The following is a 21,146-nucleotide window of genomic DNA, read 5'->3' as shown; positions in this document are numbered from 1 at the left end:
CATGAAAATGTTTATGATCAGCATTTAGCCCAAATATTTGAAAGCAGTACAGCATACTTTTGGGGGAAACAAAATATACCTCGGATTTTATTTCAATTGGAAAATTAACTGCTCATATTCTTGTGTAAATATTTAACTAAATCACTACGTTCATACATAGTTTAATACACATTAATTTAGTTTTGGTGGTTTTTTGTTGTTGTAACTGTTTTATAATGGTGATATTTTCATTGACCTGCATGATCGTTCTATTCTATAAACACACGGGTTATTCTTGTAGAAATTGATAGATCCTTTCATATAAGCATTTATAAAAAGTTTGATACAATAATCTCATACATACTTGTATGAAGTGGGATATTCAGTTTGTTTGATGGAAAGTTTCTGACAATGCTTTTTGAGGGGAGTGTATGCATTTTGTATGTGTGCACGCCTTCTTCTGCGCGAAATTCCTTAGCGTAGTTTGTTTAACATTAATCATTACGGATCCATTAAGTAAAGCACACCAAGTTCTGCTGCAGTCTCTCTTACAAAAATTAAATCAAGTAAAGCCGTAAAACAAAACTCATAGCATATAAATAAAAATGTCTAGGGCAGAGCAGATGTGGTAGGCAAGCAGCATCTGGGCATCATTTCACATCCATCTCCAGCATCCTCGGGCAACCGGAGATTCACAGCTCTTCCTTCTCTATCTATTGCCACACACTGCTCTCGTTCTCCGTATCACTTAAAATTTCCACGACCTCTTCCTCGCCCGTCAGCAAACCCTCTTCTTGTGGGAAACCCTTAAAGCCATCGTCCACATCTCCATCGCCTTCGGCATCGCCATCAGCTTCGCATTCATCCGCATTCTCGCTGAGCTGGGTAATATCGGTCACTATGGCATCATCTGGTTCCGCTTGGACGGTATTCGTGGCTGCTAGTGAAGGAGCCACGGCTGACACATCCATCGGCGGTAGCGTGGCCACGGGATTGAAGGGCGCATCCAAGTCCTCTAGGCCACGTGGCGGCTTCAGTTTCGACAACTCCTCACGCAGGTGGCGATAGTGACGACGCAGGACCATTGAGTTGAACGATATAGTGCGACTGGCCCTCTCGGTGTACTGCGGCTTACCCAGTTCCTCGATCCAGCCTTCTATCTGGGCGCAAATCTCCTCTCGCTTCAACCAGAAATGCTTGTGTATGACCTTTGGTGTTGGATAAGTAATGCATGTTAAGTACAGATGGGCATTTATCAAACTTTCAAAATAAAACTTACATCTTTAAAGCACTGACTTGGATTACGTATCTGCTCCAACATAGCCCACCGCACACAGGCCTGATATATATTGCTATTATATTCTCGTGACGAATTGGTACCACTTGGACTGCCACGACTTCTTTCAAAGCCCGGTTCATTGAAATAGGGCTCGGGAACGAGGATCAGGGACTGGATGGAAACGAGTACCTGCAGGAAGCTGGATGTCTGTGCATTCCATTTCTCCTCAGGCCGACCATGCCAGGTGTTGAGAACTGACAGGCAAACTTTGCCGTCATTATAGAGGTTTGGGTTAAAGCGCACCGAATGGCGACCCGTCGTCTCCAGATTGATTAGCATGGGCTGGTTAGGGTAGTCCGGTGGAAAGAAGACATCAAACTCAAAGCACCCGTTGGCGTAAGGCGTGTCCGCCGGACCAGTTATGAGTACCTGTTTGTGTTGTTATATAAAAACAAAACATGAATCTTTTAAACAATTAACTACAACTTTCAACATACCTTCATTATGTCTAATCTATCAGTATCACAGCGTACAAATACAGAACTACTAAAGCTGAGGGGTAGGCTGGTAGACAGTGTAACTGCCTCCTGGGCGAGTCGCTTGACCCGTGACGGATGGTAACGATCGCCGGCGAGCCGAACCATTTTTTCAAAGTGATGCGAGACCACAAAGCGGAAACTGTTGTTGTCCGACTCAATAATCATGTCAAACGTATCGAACTGGCGCTTCTTCATTAGCTCCAAGTAGCGCTGTTCAATTGATTTGCTCACGGGCTCTATCTGTGCGCTGCCGTCTTCGTTGGTATGCAACATGTTGATTAGCGCATCCGCATCTGTGGTTTTTTGCACCAGGACACTGGTTTCATGGATATCCGGAATAAGCAAAGCTAATCCTTCATCGTCGCCATCATCGATGTTAAAGGTCAACTGATGTGTTTGTCCCTTTATGTTTGACTTCTTGTTAACTCTGTGAAAGTGGATTTGTTTAAAAAAATACATTTTGCAAAGTCTAACGTCTACTCACTTTAACCGTTTAGCGTAGGTATCCACACAGGTCTTCATGCTTGTGAGCAACTCCACTATGGGTGGCGTGCTGTCCCCACTGCCACTGGCAGATGGTTGCAGCAACGAGACAAGCGTCTTAGACAGCGATAGGGCACGCAGAAGTTTGAGTATGGCACGGTATAGCGGAATGTGGCGCGTGATATCAAGCACTGAATCGTTGCGCAGATAGGAGCTGAGGGCGGGAATTAAGCAAGACTGCTGCAGTAGGGTTTGGAAGATGGGCGGCAACTCGCCGGTAACATCTCTGACATCATGATATGCTAGGATGTCCTCTCCGCACATTTCACTTGGGATGCAGTCACCAGGATTTATGTAACTTGCCAGAACAAGCAGCAAGACAGTGACATGCTCCTCCTCGCTCTTTTGCCGAAGTAACGCCTGTTCCACATTCCACGACTGAGTGGTAGAACCGGTACCGAAACCAGTGCCCTTGGCCCAGTACATGTGGCTTTTGTCGTCCGACGTGGCACTAGGTGTGGCCTCTTCTGGTGCATTAGCTTTGGTACCGCTTACACTTCCGTTTCCACTTCCATTGCCAATGGTACCGCTACCACTACTTGTTCCACTTGGCGATGGATCGCTAATCGGTGCTCCAATCCTGTTGTTGTGCGACTGATGCGAGAAAATGCCGAGGCAGTTAAGCACTAGGTGCATGGCCCCCACTTCGATTACCACGCGACGTAGCAAAACACCGTCGTCGGTGGACAACGGCACACTATCAAGAAGCTGACGGAAGACCTCGAAGGGTAATGTAGGCAAGGAGGGTGCCAGCGACAGACTGTATATATCATCTGGAACGGAGAGCGGGTTAGTTAATGAATTAATCGACCAATCTTTTAACGTACTGCCATCCCCATCTCCCGTGACTCCGAGCACTAAGCGAAGAAGACACTGCGCCCGCATCTTGTCTCGCAGCAAAACATCAGAGTAGGCGGGCAGGCGTAGGAATAATCCAAATGCGGCCAGCGAGTGCTGCGGCACCGAACTGACCGTTGCCAGCTTAGCTGCTGGCTCACAGAGAGTGTCCTCCAAATCCTCATAGATCTCGTCGTTCGGTTCCAACTTTACCCAGTCAGAGAGCGGAGGACTTTTCTCCTTTTCGCTGTACACCAAGGTGGTCTTGCGACCTGAGTGTTCCGGATATACGGTGGGCAGGTAGTGAGCGAGTAAAGATAGACCACCACTGGTGGAAAATCGTTGCAGTGGTGATGGCAACGGCTCCGTGCAGGCAGCTTTTGTTTTCTTTGCATCGCTTGTGTCATCAGAACGCTGCTGAAGTACCAGATCAAACGATATGCAGGGCGTCGAAAGAGAATGTCCCGCATTCTGAAGCGAGGCCAAAACCTGCGAGATGGTGGCATCTCCAGCTAGAACAATATCAGAATACTCTGGTATTACCAATCGGTTTCCACTAGCGGCATTCGCCGTTTGCAACAAGAACTCCTCCACGTTGAATATATCTGTAAGAGATTATTTTGTTTATAACGCATTTATGGTAAATCTAGGGAATACTCACTAGAAGCCAAGTTCGTTGAGCTGGTTTGAGTCTCCTTGTCCTTGTTCATGGCTGCTTGGTTCTTAGCATCTTTTATGCGCTTGTCCTTGGCTGCCACAGCAGCACCAACGGTAAGGAACTCCATGCTACCCGCTTCTACGTTGTTAAAGTTAAGGAAGCTGCTCTTTTCCATTTTGCTCTCACTTGATTTGGCAGTTGCACTCGATACGCCACTGCTCGAGGCAGAGGCCTCGCCAGCTCGCTGATCTGTTGGTTGTTGATAAACTAAATTACTAAACACTACGGGGTCAAAACAAAAAAAAAATATATAAAAAAATTAAATTAGGAGGCAACAAATAAAAGTAGGCTAAACCGAATAACAAAGGCAGATACAAATAAAGGGTATTATCTAGAAAAAGAACTCACCATTAACGCAATTCTGCATAACCTCTTGGCACGTGGTGCTAGTGGTCACCGTGAATAGCATATGGTGGGCGCTGCTCCTCCTGGCCGGATGATTGTTGACGGCTGCTACGGGTAAGCTAGTACTTGCACCACTCGAAATCCCGCCTAGGATGGCGGAGAGGGTATCCCTCCTTTGCAAGGGCTGCTGACTTCTCACAGAGACTGTGATGTGTTCATTCTCGAGGAGGAGCTGCAGCACCATCTGTCTGGTAAATCCAGATATAGTTGGCCGAACTCCATGCGAAAATCTTAATGGCTTGCAAATTATGGCTCCAATGAGCAACGATGTAAGAACTTCCTGGTTTCCGGGATGGCATGCGCTAACTCGCGTGAAGAAGTTGATTGTAGCCCTCTCCAGGCGGATGAACGATTGTTCCTTAGGCAACGTCTTGCTGAACTGGGCGGCATGTGTGTTACAGAGCAACTGCAGCAGAGGCTTCCAAAATACGGAGCCCTGCATTGTCCCCAACCAATCACGCATTGGACCTTCGGCACAACATTCGGCAAAGAAATCTAGCACTTTGGGTACATTCGAACTGCTTAGCAGTGGAGTATTATAAACCACATTTGCTTCGGCCTTGTCAAAGTCCGTAAGAGACGAAGAATCCTCGTCGTCTGCTGCAGCGGCTGCCTGATTGTTGGCTAATGTTTCGTCTTCCGGCACAGTAACTGTAGCTGCAGAAGCTACTGGCTCCGATCCCGGCATGAGATGCATGCAATACTCGTTAATGGCGTGGGCCAATAGCTTTGGAAGTCCGGAGTCCAGCATCTGGTAAACTGCTGCCGGGGACTGGCAGGCCAAGGCTAGAGTCTTTAGGAATGTTGGACGCTGTAGCAAAACACTAAGGTTTTCGCTACCCTCACGGCGGAACCAAGCACTACCACTTTGCACTTTGCTGTCATCAGTCTGACCTCGAGCTGGAGGTTCCAGCTTTACTCCCAGCTTGACCAACAGCTGGTTAAACAGTTCTGGCTTAATGAAGCACAATGCACACAACAAGGAGTCAAAACTGCACTTCAGTGGCTCATCGTGCTCCAGCGATGATACCCATTCAAAACAGGTCTCGAACAGCGAAGATGAAATGAGAAGCGGTAACTCAGGCAATTGTTGCTGGGTATGCACTTTCCACAGAATCGAAGCAATCACCTTAACGAATCCACTTTGTGGATTATTACAGCGAGCCTGCTTGCTGTAATTGTCGTGCAGTTGCATCACCCAGTCGATAAGCACGCGTAGTTTGTCCAGTAGGTGCTCCGTCGATCCGGTAACTACTTCATAAATAAGATCGCACACCGAATCGCTGGAGAGCTTAAAAACTGTAAAAGTACATTTTTGGAATTAGTTCGGACATTTCCTGGATGCAAAAAACTCACCTTGCGGAGTGGTGTGCCACAGGAGCGTCCTAAGAAGCTGCAAACTGATCTCGTGGTTGTAAGCACTTAATTTTAACAAAATGGTCTCCAAGTGTTGCTGTGCAAGACTTGGAATCATTGGCATTATGTTCAGCAATGAGCAGCAGGCCTCTAAAAAGCCGGGATATGCAGCCGGATAGGCGGCGATAAGATCAGCCAGCTTACTGTCTGGTTGTAAAGCGGCCACATGGAAACATCGCGACAGAATGCGAACCCAGCCAATGCTAGTCTTCGCAAAAGCATCATCTTCAAGCATGGAATCCGCATCCATTGCAGCTAAAACTGCAGTTTGCACCGGCGAGGAGCACGTTGCTAAGGAGTCAATGAACGGATTCGGTGAGCGAAGGCCATGCATGCGATTCCCGAAGATTGTCTGACCAAGCACAGCGATTTGTACGAGACCCACATTTCCACAGTCCTTGGGTCTAAAATACGAAATAATGAATACATATAAAATGAGAATTTAACGAAAAGATTTTTGTTGCAACTTACTTGTACAGCCTCAGAACAATGCTGGTGGCCACCTCCGCCTTGGCCAGCTTTAGCCTAATGCAGGTCAGTCCAGTAGTGGCCATGGGAGCACCCACTGGGATCGATCCAAGGCCGTAATCTCTGGACAGCTCTAGAGCCACCGCAGATGGACAGGATGCCAAACTAGTTGTGTGCGGCACAAGCTGCACCTCTTTTAGCAAAATCGCTGTGGGCAACGTTATAGTCAGATCCACATGCGTCTCATTTGGATAGAACATATAGGTCCAGGCTGGAGATCGCGGTCTTCGATGTGAATTATTTGGATTTGAGATTAGTACCTCTGCACTTTGTGTCGCATCATTTTCTGAGACAATATGGGAGAAGGGTGCAAAGTTGATCAGACCATCGTACTGAGAAGCACTTCTCGCCGGCTGTGCTGACGTGGGACATGTTGTTCCCGTACCAGTCGTTGTCTTTTTGCAAGCACTACTTGCCGCCACATGATTATTACGCTTAAAGCGCGTATTGCGCGTCAAATGTTGCATAATCAAAGAAATCTGTTAAAGTTCACTGTAGTAATTATTTGTAGGGAACAAATTAGACTGTAATCTTACCAATCCTGGTTGCATGTTGATGATAGTTTTATTGAGTCGCACCAAGTTATGACATATAATCTGAATTCCGCCCAATTGGGTGAACGTCTGCACTGCCGCTGTTACCTCCAATACCTTCGAGATGTACCACAAGAAGGGCTCAGACAGCGGCAGACGCGGCAGCGTTGCATTTCTTTGAATAGTAGCTGTAGGTGAAAAAATCGTAAGCATTTAACGACTAGCAAAATAGGTTAACAAATAGACTTACTTTCTTCAAGGTATTGGCAAATGGGCGCCACAACAAGTCGGGGATGCGAAGCCTTGTCGTTGAGGGTAATCATCAAACTAAAGACGGCGTCTGCAATTGTCTGCGGATCATCTAAAATCATATTGGACTTCGGTGAAAAGAAACAGCCAGAGGACATCATGGTGAAGGTGTTTGTCGAGCACTGGGAAAGCGTTCCAAAAAGTCGCTTCATTGTGGGGAAATGGCGGAGTACTAAAATGGGAGTTTTTAATTAAGGAATATATATAAGCACAATCAATTTAAACCTACCCCAATCTGCAATGCAAGGCACTTTGCTGCGATGTCCTTCCGTGTTTAACTGCTCCGCTTTAGTCTCATCCGTTTGACTCTGATTGGAAAGTTCCTCCTCCTCGGGAATGGTAACCTCCTACAGTAAAATATGCAAATGTGATTGGTTTCATAACATTTTGTACGGGAACATACACTTGGTTGCCGGGGCATCTCCGTCAATACCATGTGTGACGATAGTTTCAGCAGATTTATAATGAGTGAGTTGTCACAAATTGCGGCATTCTGCTTGCTGGGATTTTCTGATCCCAGGACGTTGGCAAACAAATTGCTAAAATTGTTGCCAACTGGACTGTTTTCATTTCCACGCTGACATTGTAGCTTCTCGCCATTGGATATGTTGTTGTACACCAGGAAAGCTAATGAAAAAATAAGAGCTCAATAAAAATGTATACAGCGAAATAACCTTTACTACTTACAAACACTTTCTGTGATTTTAAGCGCAATGTTGAGGTCCCCCTTATCATGGGGAATCATTAGTAGATCACGAACCAGCTGGTTTTGAGCATCAATTGGGCCCTGCTGGTTGCTAATAGAGCCACCGGGCTGCACCAACTGCAGCACAACATGCAACAAAATATCCTTTAGTCGACGTTTGCAAGGAATGCCACTCGTCTCGCTTTTGCTGTGCAGCCAGAGCAATAAATCATGCAAGTGCTTGCAAATAGTAGGTCCAGCCTGATGAAATATTTATTCAATTTGTTCAGTTGTACCATGAAATCGGCTAAATAACTTACGCATCGGTTGGTGATGATAGATGAGCTCATGCCATAACCGGAAAAGAACCGCAGCAGCACTTTCTCAAAATTTTCATCATTCACGATAGCCTCGTTGATACGCGTACAGTCCGCATCCTCTCCGATGGGCAAGGAGTTGCAAGCGAGAAACAGGCACTGGAAGCCCAGACACCAAGTCCGCAGTTTTATATCACTGTGCCAGGCCAAAGCCAGGAGCAATCCCTGCACCGCATTTGCTCCAAACGGAATTTTTGGGACATCCGAGTGAGTGATGCCACTGGTGTATGGCTTGTCCGAGAGCTCGCAATTTAGCGTGAGCCACATCTGCAGCACCTGCTCCAAGTGCACCCACGTGTCTTCATAGTGCAAGTCCGCCAGGATGGAGTCAAAGACTTTCTTAAACATCACATAAGTATTGCGACCGTTGTATTCCGTGCCTGACCAAAGTTGAGTCAAATATTCTGGCCAAGGAGCAGCCTCAGGTGGTGGAGAGACAAACTCATTGGTCAACACCTGAGGAAGGGATGAGTAGAGATCCAGGGAGGTGCGATTTGTTAGCCTTCTAAGCTGCGTTTCTACATGCAATTCCAGACCCACGTCCAATCGTGAATCCAGTGCAATCGAGATGGACTTGCAGAAGAAATTGAAGGTGTTCTTGGACAGGGCGTTACTTTCCTTCTTGGTAACTGGCTTCGTTCTTTCAATCATGTCAATGTCATTTAGCATTTCATCGAATTCCGTGTCATCGCATTCAATTAATGAAGGAAGATAATTATATTTGACGGCTGTAATGTAAAAATTGAGTATATGATAAAGTATATGATTGTTCGCATTGTTTTATAATAAAATTGGAGGACACGGGTAGGAAAATCATACGTAATGGGAATCAAAAATAAATCGTAGAAATGGGAAAAAATATTCTTGTACCAGGAACCGTAAATGATTAATATTATATTGCTAAGTTGATTGATTTCAATTGCTTAAATTATTTTTGAAAAAGTTACGGTCCCCAAACACAGAATATGTGGTAGTCAGGCCATCGAACTATACTCCTTGCATATATACCAGGCTGGGTTCTATGGTTAAGAAAATTACTCTGATTACCCTCTTGATAAAATTCTCTTGCTGTCGGCATCAGCGTCTCAAATAGTGCCTCAGTACACGAGGAAGCAGTGGCTAAAAGTATGAAAAATTCATTGGAAATTCTTTACAACTCTTGATTAGGGTAAACAATGTCCGGGGAAAGAATTATCTACGGGCAAGCCGAAGAAATGAATACCTCTGCAAATGTTTCACACGTATCGTATTCATATATAAAATAATCGATTTTGATCATTTCATAAATATAGAAGCATTTAGATTAACTAAGGAAGCTTGGTACTTACAGGTATAGTCGCTGAAAAGATCCCGTGTTTCCTGGATAGCAGCTTCCATTGTACGCGGCGTGTCATTAGTGGGTGTGACATCATTGTCCCGGAACTGCTTGTCCGCATCCAAAAGATCCTGCAAATATTATTAGTATATAGTTTATTAGTTTTGTTCTTTTGTCAAGATGGCTTGATTAAGTCGATGTTGCACTTACTTGCAGTAAACACGTAATGGCATGAACAGCCCAGGGCTGCTGCTGATCATTCCACACGGATAGACGTACAAGTTGCTCCAGCTGCGCGGTGGTCACAATCTTACACAGCTGTACGGACGGTCTGCATGCAGCCACCAAACGGGCTATGACTTTGCAAGTGAGCAAAAACTGGTCCATATTGCAATCGAAGTCCATTTCAAGTAACAGGGCAAAGAGACCGCGAATAACCACCTTAATGTTGTCCATTCGAAGTGATTTTAATCCCTTGTCAAAGTTGCTGTCGCGTTCGCCATCGCTACCCGGCACAGCCTGATGCTTAGGGGAGGATGAGGAAGCCGCACTTTTTGATGTATTGCTACTCGAACTTGTAGGACCACCCACGCACAGGCCGGAGGATCCCATATTGATCTTGCCACTTGTTGAGGTCGACTTGGTTGGTCCAGTGCCCTTTGATTTCGTTGACAGCTCCATGAAAATGCCTGGATGCTAAGAATAAAACCAATAATTAATATAAAATGAAGTGTTAAGTGAAGAGTAAACTCACCTCATTCTGTATCATATAAATCTTCTTTCCCCAATCAGCGTAAGGCTGCGCCAAGTACTTGTTTTGCTGAATTATGCGTTTTTTAAAGCATCGTAGCTGTTTGATGTTGGGAGTGGTACTAGGTCTGGCCTTAGTAAAATCGCCCTCGCAGCTCATGAAGTCCCAGCGAGCTGCTGCTGCAATTTTTTAAATATTATTTTTCATTATTCTATAAAAGGCAGCGTTTTATTGCACTTACATTTATCCTTGCGCTCGTTGTCATCCAGGCACACTGAGAGAAACAGAAGTAGCCAGGTAATCAACTGCAGATCAGATGTGGTGCCCATTGCTGCATTGCGGTCAGCAGCGTTTGCCGACGTGCTGGGCTGCTCCGACTGGAATTTGTAGTGCGGTGAGATGGGGGCCAACAGCTTGACGAGCGTCTTAAGCACGGCATCTATTACTATGGATCGACAGGCGCCCATAGCAATGCTTCGACGTCCCAGGTAGGTGAGCAAAAAGAATATGCTGTAACAATATCGAAAATTAGTTTCGCCTTAGTCGTTATCAAGGATTTTAGTACTAACCGGTCCTGGGGGAAGGCCTTGCAGTTCTGGGCAGAGAATAGGCTGCAGAAGGTGTCAGCGAGAAAGTCTCCCCACCACGGTTGGAAGCAGCACATACGCACAAGCAAGGAGCATGTTGCCAACTGTAGCTGGGCATCACCGTACACAACCAGTGCGTTGAAAAGCGCCTTCGCCGTGGCGGCATTGAATCTTTGATGAACGGGCAGGATGTTCTTGATTCCATACTCGATGGAGAAGTGCAAGAGCACCTCCACCAGACTCAGACTAAGCACTCGCAACTTGTCCCTCGAGGCAGCGCGCAGGATATCCTCGGTTACAGGAATAGATTGCCCCGGAGGAACCGTTGTCGTCACAGAAATAGGGGAAAGAGCTCGTTCCAAACGGAGCACCACGTTACGTATAACATTGATCTGATATTGCAGAAGCATGCACTCATCGTACAGTGAAACGACCTTATTGTTGTTTTCCAGCCCACTTAGCTCCTCTTCACGTTGCTTGTTGATAAAGGCCTGCAGATGAGCCACATTGGACAGTTCACTATTTCTCATGGGAGCCAGCAGATCCATCAACTTGGAGCTAGCCAAGCTATAACGGCAGTGGACATCCTCGTACAGTGCATTTAGCGACTTTATTTGCGATTGAAGGCTATGTGTGGGATGCCTGATGTACTTCATAAGCTGGTCACCATATCCGTCGTGCTCCAGCAATACTGGGTGGCCGAAGAAACGTCCCAATGGTATTTTGCACTTGGTGGTCGACATGCCGATACGACCAATTATGGTCAACTTTAGGTAACGGCAAATTGGGGCCGGCTGAATGTCGCTGAGCACAAGCGTTTTGGTTTGAATGTCATTCACCTGCACCAACCGCGTGCAATCGGTCTCCTCGTCAAAACTCCAGATGTCGATATTAAGGGAAGTCAACTCATCGCAGGAGGGAATCACCAAATCTGTTAGAAGAATATGCTGTCCAAAGTCTAAAACCACAAATCGCCTTGCACCCGAATGCATGCGATCGATGACGATCATCTGCTTTGGCGGCGGCGTGATTAATTTGTGCCAGGCAATCGGCTGGCAAGGATTGGCATTTAGGCTCTCAGTGATCTTTTCGCTATCCGCGCCATCGTCAAGTCTGTTACCACCTGCTGACGTGGTCTGTTGTGACATATTTGATTCGGAAGTAGCCTCAGAGCATACGATGGGAGCTTCCACCTCCAAATTAAATGGCGGCGTTGTGCTACCGTCCCAGTTGTCCAGCTTGCCAAAGTCATCGAACGAAATGTGCTCATTTATCTTCTTTTGCATGTAGCTCTCAAGTAGCGACAACTTCGGTAAAAACTTTGCAATAGCTAATTTGTCCATTATGTCTGATTTTTCTTTTTTAACCTCCTCCTTTAAGGTCTGTTTAACGGAGTTTAACGAAGACCCTGCTAAAAAGATAGGTCGATATATAAGTTATGCATAAATATATCAGTAGTTTTTCAAAAAAATTTCTGTGTGCTAATGGAAATTACTTACATGTTTTATCTTTGAAGCCATTGACCAAACCAAAAGCATCGTAATCGACCTTTTCCTGCTTTTCCTTCATTTCCTCTACCAGACACTCCACATCATTGACCAAATCATTGAGCTAGAAAATATTACATTAAATTCTTAACTTTTTTATCACTAATTATTGGTTATACCATTTCCTCTCCTTTCTCCTTGAAAGGAGAAACCACTTGCTTTGGAATCATCATAACATCCTCGATTATTACGTTGGCACCAGAGTTCCCTCCCACACTATCGATATTGTCGATACGAGTAGCTTCGGAAGTCTGAACGCAGGTAAAGTGGAGCTGAACCACCTCTAACAACCCACGCAGTTGGTTACTGATGCTCTTTCCTCGGATCAGATATGGAAATGTGCGGAAGTCTACGCCATCTGCAAACAAAAATGTTGCTATTAACTTAAGTCGCAGATTTTATTATTTAGAATGCTACCTATGGAGCTTAATCGCTTGATGTCCAGACCAGTAACTGGCAGAATTGTGGGACTGCTGCGTATCACATTGGAAACCGACGAACCGGGACCTTGTCTGCTGACGTTGGGGAAGTCAAAATCAAAGATTTCCGGCTCAAATGGATACCCGTAGAGCCCGAATCGCGTGCATAACAGAGCACAGTGGGGGTCCCAACGCTTGTCGATTTCGGCTGCAATCCCTTTTAACAGACTGATCGCCTGCTCAGAGATGCTATTGTGGGACTCGGCGGTGGATGTGGCGCAGGTGAGCATCATATACCAGCGAACAACGCTACCACATTGAGCGCGAGGTAGCTCTGGAAAGGTGTTGGCAATAGCCGCTTTGAAGCTGTAATCCAGCGTCGTGTGATCCTGCACCTCTGCCGGCAGATTGGTTGCACCCCTGCAAGTTATATTATGGTTGATTTTCATTGGAAATTGGATAAAACACGTGTTGTTACTTACTCTGTCAACATGATTAGAAGTTTCACACATTTGTGGGCCGTACTACGTTCGCTGTAGATAACGCAGTTCCGCAGCAATTGCTCGATATGCTTCTCAGCCAGGGAAATGCACTCGAACTGCTGAGCAAGCAAATCTTGGATGTTAGCTGCTGTTTGTTTATTAATCTGGTCCTTGAGGCGCTCCGATTTGGGTGAACGAAAACGGTTCAGCCTGATGAAGCAAATCCAATTGAGTATATCAAGTGATAGGTTCTTGGCCAACGGGCTGGAGGCCGGATCACTAGCGATGCGCAGCAGTTGCACCAGCAACACGTTGCTCTCCAACATGGCTATGCGCTGCATCCGTCCATTGCTGATTCGACTGTGAGACTTCACAGCACGCACACTGATGGATATTTCGTGTAACCAGTCGCAACCTACAAACAAAAAAAAGAAAGAATAAGACACATTTTATAACACTTCTGGACCATCAGAATGAAATGCAACGCCATGAAGTACCTTCCCTACTGGGCAGTTGCTCGGGCCTGCGTCCAACAGAGGGAGCAACTGCAGCTGACTGGCTTTGGGTCTTGTTTTTAATGATCTTCGCCACAAATACCTTTTCATTTTCTTGGGTCTTGGGTTTGTTTACTTGAATAATTTTAACGCAAGCGTTTTTTGCCGCTGGAAATACTTCAAGGACTGCTGTCTTGACCACATTGAATATATTTGCCACATTAAAGGGGTTTTTAGAGACCTTGTTACGTTCCACAAATCCCTCAACATGATGCGGCCGCTTGTGCCGCGTTGGTGAATCTGCAAAATGGGGCGATGAGGACTGTAAACGACTTCAAAACTGTCTGCAGAAAAGGCGCAATGCACGCTGTTGGACCCTAATTCTGACCCGACTCAAAATTCAATTGACGTAAAAAATATAAATATGGAAAATAAAAAGGACATCAACTCCAATAAAAATAGAAAATATTTTGTTTCTTTATAATGGAAAAAGAAACAAAAGTTAGGTTAGAATAGGTATACAGAAAGCCAATAAGAAGGGTAATGTATTCTAACCGAAACCACATTTTATCGCCAGCCTACATACCTCTAGTCTTGTTCTGCCCATCTTTCGACGGATCCGACACAGTTTTGATGTGGAGCAAGAAGTTTCTAGTACGGGTCTTAAATAGTTTTGGGGATGTGAGCGTGGCGGTGCCTCCCTGATCACACAGATCAATGCATGAGGAGAGTTCAATGGGGCCGGCCAGAACTTCCGCATTGTGGGCTAGTAAATATTCCTCACTCAGCACAGGATTTTCGTTGGCAACTAGGAGAAAGATTGACACATTGTTAAGAAACAGCTAAAGCTATTTGTGCTTAAACTTACTATATGAGAGATCAATGTTGTCATCGATGACATTCGGCTTATAACTGGAGTGAGGTCCCTTCATTCTGTACCCAAATCCATTGTTATTTTGTTTCAATAGCGTAACCTGAATTGCTGCAGGGTTTGAGCATTGCTGGTAAACCGTAAACTTTAGATCAATGTGCCCCAGAGATACGGGTTGGGCCAAGTTAATCTCTATAATGTGCTCGTCCCAGGTGGTTCTACAATTTAAAAATTCTTTGTTTAACAAATACATATAACCATTAATAATTCTGTTAAGTACTTACGCATCGTTGTGAAGACGCCAGGTGCGAGTGAAATCTCGTTCATCGCCACCATGTCGCATGTTTTGGGACTGTTTACGTTGGTTCTGCACCTGCCCGAGATCGTTCCAACAACTGGGCACTTCAGCTGAGTAGACGGTTAGTTTATCATCGAATTGGGTGAGGGCGTAAAAGACTTTTAGGTCTTCGAGTGTCAGGTCAGCCGTCTTGTAAGCGAGCAGGTTCGCATTGGTGGATGGCGCGGAAGCTGCCGATGGCGAAGTTTGGACGTGCGCACCCTGAGCCGCGCTGGAGGAGTTCGGGATTGCGGCTGCCTCACTGCCAACATCCATGCAAATAGATTCGTTGGCGAGCAGGGTCTTGCCCAGTAGATCCGTTCCGCCCAATTGGCGTCCGCCATCCGTAACACTTACGTCCGCTGCCTGTGTTAATGTGGTACTGCAGTCATCGTCCATTTCCAGAAGTTCGTCGCCAGAATCGTTCTCCCCCTCGCTTAGCGAGTAGAAGAGCAGGCCGCCCTGTCGAGAGCAACAGCATAGCCTATCCAAGTTCCGGCAATAAACCACAGACTCGAAGTGCTCGCCTTCCTCCTCGATCACCATAGTGCCTTGGAAGTCAGCGAGAGAATATATTTCCACGGTGCCATCTGCACACACCACACATATGGACCCGGCATCCTTATGCTCTGGAGAGGAATTGAAGTGCGGGAGAATGCAGAGTTGCTTGGGAAACTTGGCCCTACTGAAAGTCATGGCCAGGGTGTAGTCGTTGGATATTTCAGTGTCATCGTAGTCGAACACTAAGAGCTGAGCAGCTACATTCCCTTCGGCGTTGTTATCTGAACAGGTGAAAAATTTAACTCATTTTTATTTGTAACAATTAAGAGAGCGATTTCCCTCGTACCTGTCTCCATTGACTCGTCTGTCCGCTGCTCCTCATCCTCTTCCTCCTCCTCCTTGGCCACGGTAGCCATGATGATTTTGCTTCCCTCTGCCTCCGGCGCCTTGGTACGCAGCAATTTGACCAGCAGTTGGTTGCACTTGGGAGTAGTCGGAAGAATTTCCGCGATTTCGATTACCTCCTGGGCCATGTGGTTCGCACCGTTTACCCCACTGCTGGCACCATCTAAAGCGTTCATGCGCTTCACACTTGTCCAGCTCTCAACTACACAATCTATCTCTTCGATGGCTGCCATTTTGTCGATAGTGTTGTTAGTGCCTCCGTTGATCATGATGTTATTGTTATTATTAGAGGAATTTCCGCCCAGGGAATTCGACTCGTTGTTGTTGTTATTGTTATTATTGTTTTGGTGAGTAATCTCCACATCCACGACCAGCTTATTAATCTCGTTGCCCATGCCAATATTGCTGACATTCACCGTATTCGACGATCCCACCATCAAACTGAGTGGCTCTTCCAGATTGTGATCCAGAATCTGGGACAATGTGCACAAATCGAAATCATACAGGGCTGAGGCATCGTCGGTGTTTTGGCTAACTCCATTATTCTTGTTGTAGGTCATAAGAGCGGACACAAAACCGTTGCTATCGAAGCCGTCGGCGAACTTCTCGTATGGGGTCATAGCCTTGTTATCATCATCTTTGGACTCAAGATTCACTTGGGTCACTGTGGCATTGTTTTCAGTGGACACTGTAGCGAAATAAATAGTTTAATTATAATAGGATGATTTCAGTTTATACAGGGTTATCAAAAGCAAAAAATGTACAACATTTTTATTTCCAACTAATCATACCGTTGACCATAGGAGAAGAAGACTTCATCAGCTGGCCTCCACCGCTTGAGACGCTGCCGCTGTCATTGCTGCCGCTCGTTGAGGTCTCACTGTTGCGGTCCACTTCCACAATGTTAAGCACTACCATGCGCAGGGCCAACTCTCCGCTGCTCTGGCGCACGCTGACTCCCAGAACAATCTTGGATCCAACAACGCCGGCCCGAAGCGTGGACGTGGAGGTGATATGCTGGGCATTCACACTGCCAAACTTTCCACCAGATACAGCATTCAATCCCGAGTTGCATCCCACTCCATTGCTGCTTCCTGTGCCGCCATAATTAGCCGCCGAGTACACATAATTCACCTTGGTGCGAGCTCGTGCATTCGGTAGCACACATATGGCAGTAACGCGAGCCCACTCAAAGCTCTCCTCGAAAACGTAGTTAAGCAGTGTCGGAACATGAAAGCTGTGCATCAACTTCAGATGGCGTTCAATGCTCCACACGCTCAACTCTCCCGTTTGCGAGCAACTGGTGCAGAGCACGTTCGCGTAATCACTGTTTGAAATGATATCGAACCCTAGTCCTGGTGCTGGCAATGCTGGATTTGTGGCGTAAGTTATGGACAGCGGGACGTTCTGTGTGTATTCGCCCTTGACAAATGGACACAGTGGTGAGTGCCTCTCATGCTCGCTCCACGGCTCATCCGTCTTCTCCCAGCACACAAGACACACATTGCAGGTGAAGCACATGGCGCGATCCTCGCCAGATGAAGATGGCTGATGGTAAAATCCGGCCTGAGCCATCTGATCGGGCAGAGCCCATTTGTAGTCCATATGGGGCCACTTCTCGAACGTCTGGCGTCGCACTGCCTCCGAATGCATGAGTACGCGCTGGAAATTGCTAAAGTTCCAGCCAAAATCCGGCACACGGGACCCCATCATCATGTCGGTCAGACGCTCATTAATGGCGGAGGCGATGGCCAGCACGGGAATGTGGCGCTCCAGTCGCTTCAGTAGGATAACCATATTATTGGATACTAGCTTTAGGCTAGAATAGGGTACCTCCAGACATATGGTATTCCACTGAAAAGAGGAAATCTGTTAGTATGAAAAATTCAAGGTATTAAGAAAACTAAATACCCGCTGGGCCTTAATGCCCTTCTTGGCATTCATCTGCGCCTGGTTGATCTTTTGAGTTAGCTCGTTGCTAATGTCACAGGGGCACTCCAAGCCCTCACTTTCCAGTTCGGTTATGCAGTTTTGAAAGATTATGGCTTCGGACAGGATGATCTCCAGCTTGATGTAGTCGTCGTTTTGGCCAATTGGTGGCTGGAGAATGGTGTCCAGCAACAGCACGCCATTATAATCGCCGCGCAATCCGAGATTGTGACCATCCCAGAACAAGATCTTGTCTTGCAGAGGCATATATCGACCATTGACAATGCTATCGCCTGAAGGAGGAAAACCCAGACGAATGAAAACATTAGAAATGGAATGTGACTTATTCTTTCCGATTTCATGTGGTTACTGTGCCCATGCATTAATTGTAATCTATAAATGTTTAATAAGCGCTTATAAGTCACGGACGGAAATTCTTTCCAAACGCTAATTCATTATGAAATGGAACCTGTAGATTACGGGACTATATCTGTGAAATTGAAGACCGGAACTTTTCCGAAAATCCATGGCACAAGTTCAAGGGCAGCGGGGGCGAATGGGGCCATTGAATAGAACAACTGCGTAATAGAAGCAAAAAAAAAACAAAATGCGTGCTGCTAGCGGCTAATCGCAAGCAATAACAAACGCATTGCGATAGGACAGTACATAAGGCTTCAGCTCCCATGACGAACCACATGGATTGGATAGAATTATCACTCTCCATTTAAGGATTTCCCGGAGCTTTTGTTAAAAATTGATGACAAACGCATACACGAAAAACTGCCAGCACACACAGCCTCACATACAAACAAGCCGACAAGTGCAAGGCAATTACGTATAGAAATGCAATACAGTGAGCCATAGCTATAACGACTGCAAAACTATTATGAGGACCTAGCAGGCAAACAATTGAAATTTGTTTGTAATGAATTCGCAACTAGACCGGTAATAATACTAATGAAAAATAATAAAAATAGTGTTCAATACAATATCGTTTTAGTGTCTGCGAATTCATTAGCATTTTCAATGTAATTATCAAATCAAATTTTAATTGGAAATTTCAATAACAAATAAAAATTTTAAGTCTTTTGGATGTTTCCCAGAAAACAGCGTTGTAATTAATATAATACTTTTTGAAATTTGGTAATTAATGTTTCTTTTTAAGACCATAAATGATTAGCACAAATTCGAAATGCCTACTACAAATCGGTGTTACATTGTTCTTCTATAGATATGATTCGGCCAATTCAGATCTTTGATGAACCAGAAGACTATTGATATATTGCTGTTTTTCGCTGTGTGGGTTCTAATTCGCAGTTTTCCACTGTATTGACATTTGCGTGCGCCAGTGTGAGTGTGCCCCATCCGTGTGTGCATAGGTGTAATTTTTTTTTTCCTCGGAAATCTTACCATTGCTACTGAGCTGATAGGTCTGCAGGATCACTCCGGAATTGGCGTCCAGGACCTTGACCGTGCTTCCGTTGTCAAAGAGCAAAAGGACATTTAATTGCGGATGGTAGACGACGTTGCGCATCTCGAATGGTCGAGATGGAGCACTATTACAGTCGCCCAAATCCAAGTAGCCATCTTGCTTGAGGACGCGCTGCTGGTGATGCTGCTCCGTGGCCATTCCGGAGGTGCGCCGCTGCGATTTGTGTGCTCCTGCTTCTGGTTGGGATACTCTGTAGGGTTTTTTTCGCAATTCAATTCGGAAAATAATTGGCTGCAAACAGAGCTCTCTGCTTCTTCTTCTTCGTTTTGCCCCTTCTTCTTCTTCTACCTTCTGACAGATGTGTTTGCCATTCGATTGCTAGCAATCGCCTGTGAATGTCAAAAATTAATCGAGTGCCCAGGGGGCGCGCGAGTGTAAGTGGGTGTGGCCACGTCAAGTCAGCAAAGTAAATACATTTAAAAAATAAATAAAATAGTCCACTTTGCAAACTAGAGAGCAACAAATTTGGCCTACTACGGTTAGGGCATTCGATAAGTCATAGCCATCGATAGGTAGAGATGCCTATCGAGTCATCGATTCCAGGAATGTCAACAAAGTGGAAATAAAATGAATATTCTACCAAAAAAACGGTAAGTCTTATACTGATTCTAAAGATACCTCTTCTCAATTCATGTGTATTTCTTAGCTGGCATGTGCGTACCAAGGAGAACATTGCCCGCGTGCGCCGGGATCAAGCGGCTGCTGCAGCGGAAGAAAAAGTCCGGCAGGAGAAATTGGAATTTGCTGTGGGTATTGCCCAAATAACGTCAATTTAACATATTAATGGGTTCTTTTGTCAAATAGGAAAGCGAGGCGCGAATCAACTTCCTGCGCCGCCAATCAGGCTTGCCGGAGAAGGTCTCCAAGGAATCTCGAGAGGAGCCAGAATGCAGTACTGAAACAACTAAAGGGGTGGATATCTTTGCGGACTACAAGGCGAGAGTGAAGACGACTAACAAAGACTTGGAAAAGGAGCAAAAGGAGGAGCAGGAGAAGTATGAGAAGCAGATCGGCTACCTCACATACTTGGGCCAGGACACCAATGAAGCTTTGAAAGTGCGCAGCTGGTACGAGTTAGCCCCCAAAAGACCAGAAGTGGGGGATGCCACTCCTACTGAAACTCATCTCAAGCAAAAGCTAGCCCACGATCCTCTGACCCTAATCAATGCTTTGTTGCCTCCAGAGAAAAAGGATCCCAAAAAGGCCACAAAAAGAATTCGCGAAAGGACACCCACGCCTTCTCAAGAATCTTCAATACCCCACAAGGACAAGAAATCCAAGAAGGATAAGAAAAATACTAAGCACAAGAAGCACAAGAGCAAAAATGCTTCAAGGGAGACCCTTTTGGCCGAGGAACGCATTAAACGAGAAAAGCTCGAGACGCTAAGAAGGGAGCGCATGCGACGGGAAACGGCTGAGCGCCAGCGTTCCGAGGCTCTGTTCGCACTCAAGGAGCTGCCGGTGGCTGCCAGTGCAGCATCCACTCCGGCTGCGACGCCTAAGGTTATCCAGAAGTACAACAGCCAGTTCAATCCGGAGTTAGCAAAGCAAAATATGCTTTAGCATTTAATTATGTTTTTAACTTAATGTTAATAGCCTAGATAACGAATGTAATTGAATTGATTAAAAAAATACTCTTTGTTTAAAAATACAAATAATTGTTGGAAGCCATAGCACGTCAAATATTTGTACTTTTATAAATACATACGATTGTATAATAAAATAATAATAATATCCAATTATTCAACCGTTCATTACAATAAGTCTTTAGGCGGTTTGGTCATGGTTTAAATTTAGATGTGGCGATAATTCCGGTTTAAAGATATCGGCCACTTTATCGGTGCCGAAACAGGCCAATGTTGCACAAC

General features: G+C 45.6%; 2 protein-coding genes across 9 annotated transcripts; one reads left to right on the top strand and one right to left on the bottom strand.

The window, feature by feature from the left end:
- Window positions 1-54: 54 nt before the first annotated feature.
- Window positions 55-19,562, bottom strand: LOC6621674 (baculoviral IAP repeat-containing protein 6). Of its 8 annotated transcripts, none has more exons than XM_032720501.1 (32): window positions 19,197-19,562; window positions 17,769-18,079; window positions 16,649-17,711; window positions 15,799-16,545; window positions 14,899-15,733; window positions 14,612-14,832; window positions 14,330-14,551; window positions 13,250-13,664; window positions 12,766-13,187; window positions 12,468-12,706; window positions 12,301-12,412; window positions 10,784-12,212; window positions 10,456-10,724; window positions 10,218-10,393; window positions 9,674-10,159; window positions 9,477-9,594; window positions 9,196-9,267; window positions 8,092-8,876; window positions 7,774-8,032; window positions 7,490-7,713; window positions 7,316-7,433; window positions 7,028-7,258; window positions 6,781-6,965; window positions 6,188-6,723; window positions 5,657-6,120; window positions 4,244-5,599; window positions 3,839-4,117; window positions 3,168-3,782; window positions 2,282-3,113; window positions 1,756-2,224; window positions 1,259-1,687; window positions 55-1,187 (listed from the first exon to the last, which is right to left on the bottom strand). In XM_032720501.1, exons 1-32 carry the CDS (start codon window positions 19,414-19,416, stop codon window positions 693-695), a joined length of 14,634 nt encoding a protein of 4,877 aa, XP_032576392.1. In that variant the 5' UTR covers window positions 19,417-19,562; the 3' UTR covers window positions 55-692. The 8 variants fall into 8 exon arrangements, with proteins under 8 accessions (XP_032576392.1, XP_032576396.1, XP_032576394.1 ...); XM_032720505.1 differs by having other exon boundaries at window positions 3,839-4,084; XM_032720503.1 differs by having other exon boundaries at window positions 10,218-10,390.
- A 207-nt stretch (window positions 19,563-19,769) lies between these two features.
- LOC6621662 (leukocyte receptor cluster member 1 homolog) lies at window positions 19,770-20,951 on the top strand. Its single transcript, XM_002045731.2, has 3 exons — window positions 19,770-19,868; window positions 19,925-20,024; window positions 20,083-20,951. Exons 1-3 carry the CDS (start codon window positions 19,846-19,848, stop codon window positions 20,839-20,841), a joined length of 882 nt encoding a protein of 293 aa, XP_002045767.2. The 5' UTR covers window positions 19,770-19,845; the 3' UTR covers window positions 20,842-20,951.
- Window positions 20,952-21,146: the final 195 nt, after the last annotated feature.

This window comes from Drosophila sechellia, chromosome 3R (genome assembly GCF_004382195.2).
Source record: "Drosophila sechellia strain sech25 chromosome 3R, ASM438219v1, whole genome shotgun sequence".
Classification (NCBI taxonomy): domain Eukaryota; kingdom Metazoa; phylum Arthropoda; class Insecta; order Diptera; family Drosophilidae; genus Drosophila; species Drosophila sechellia.
This window is presented reverse-complemented; position numbering and strand designations above follow the sequence as displayed.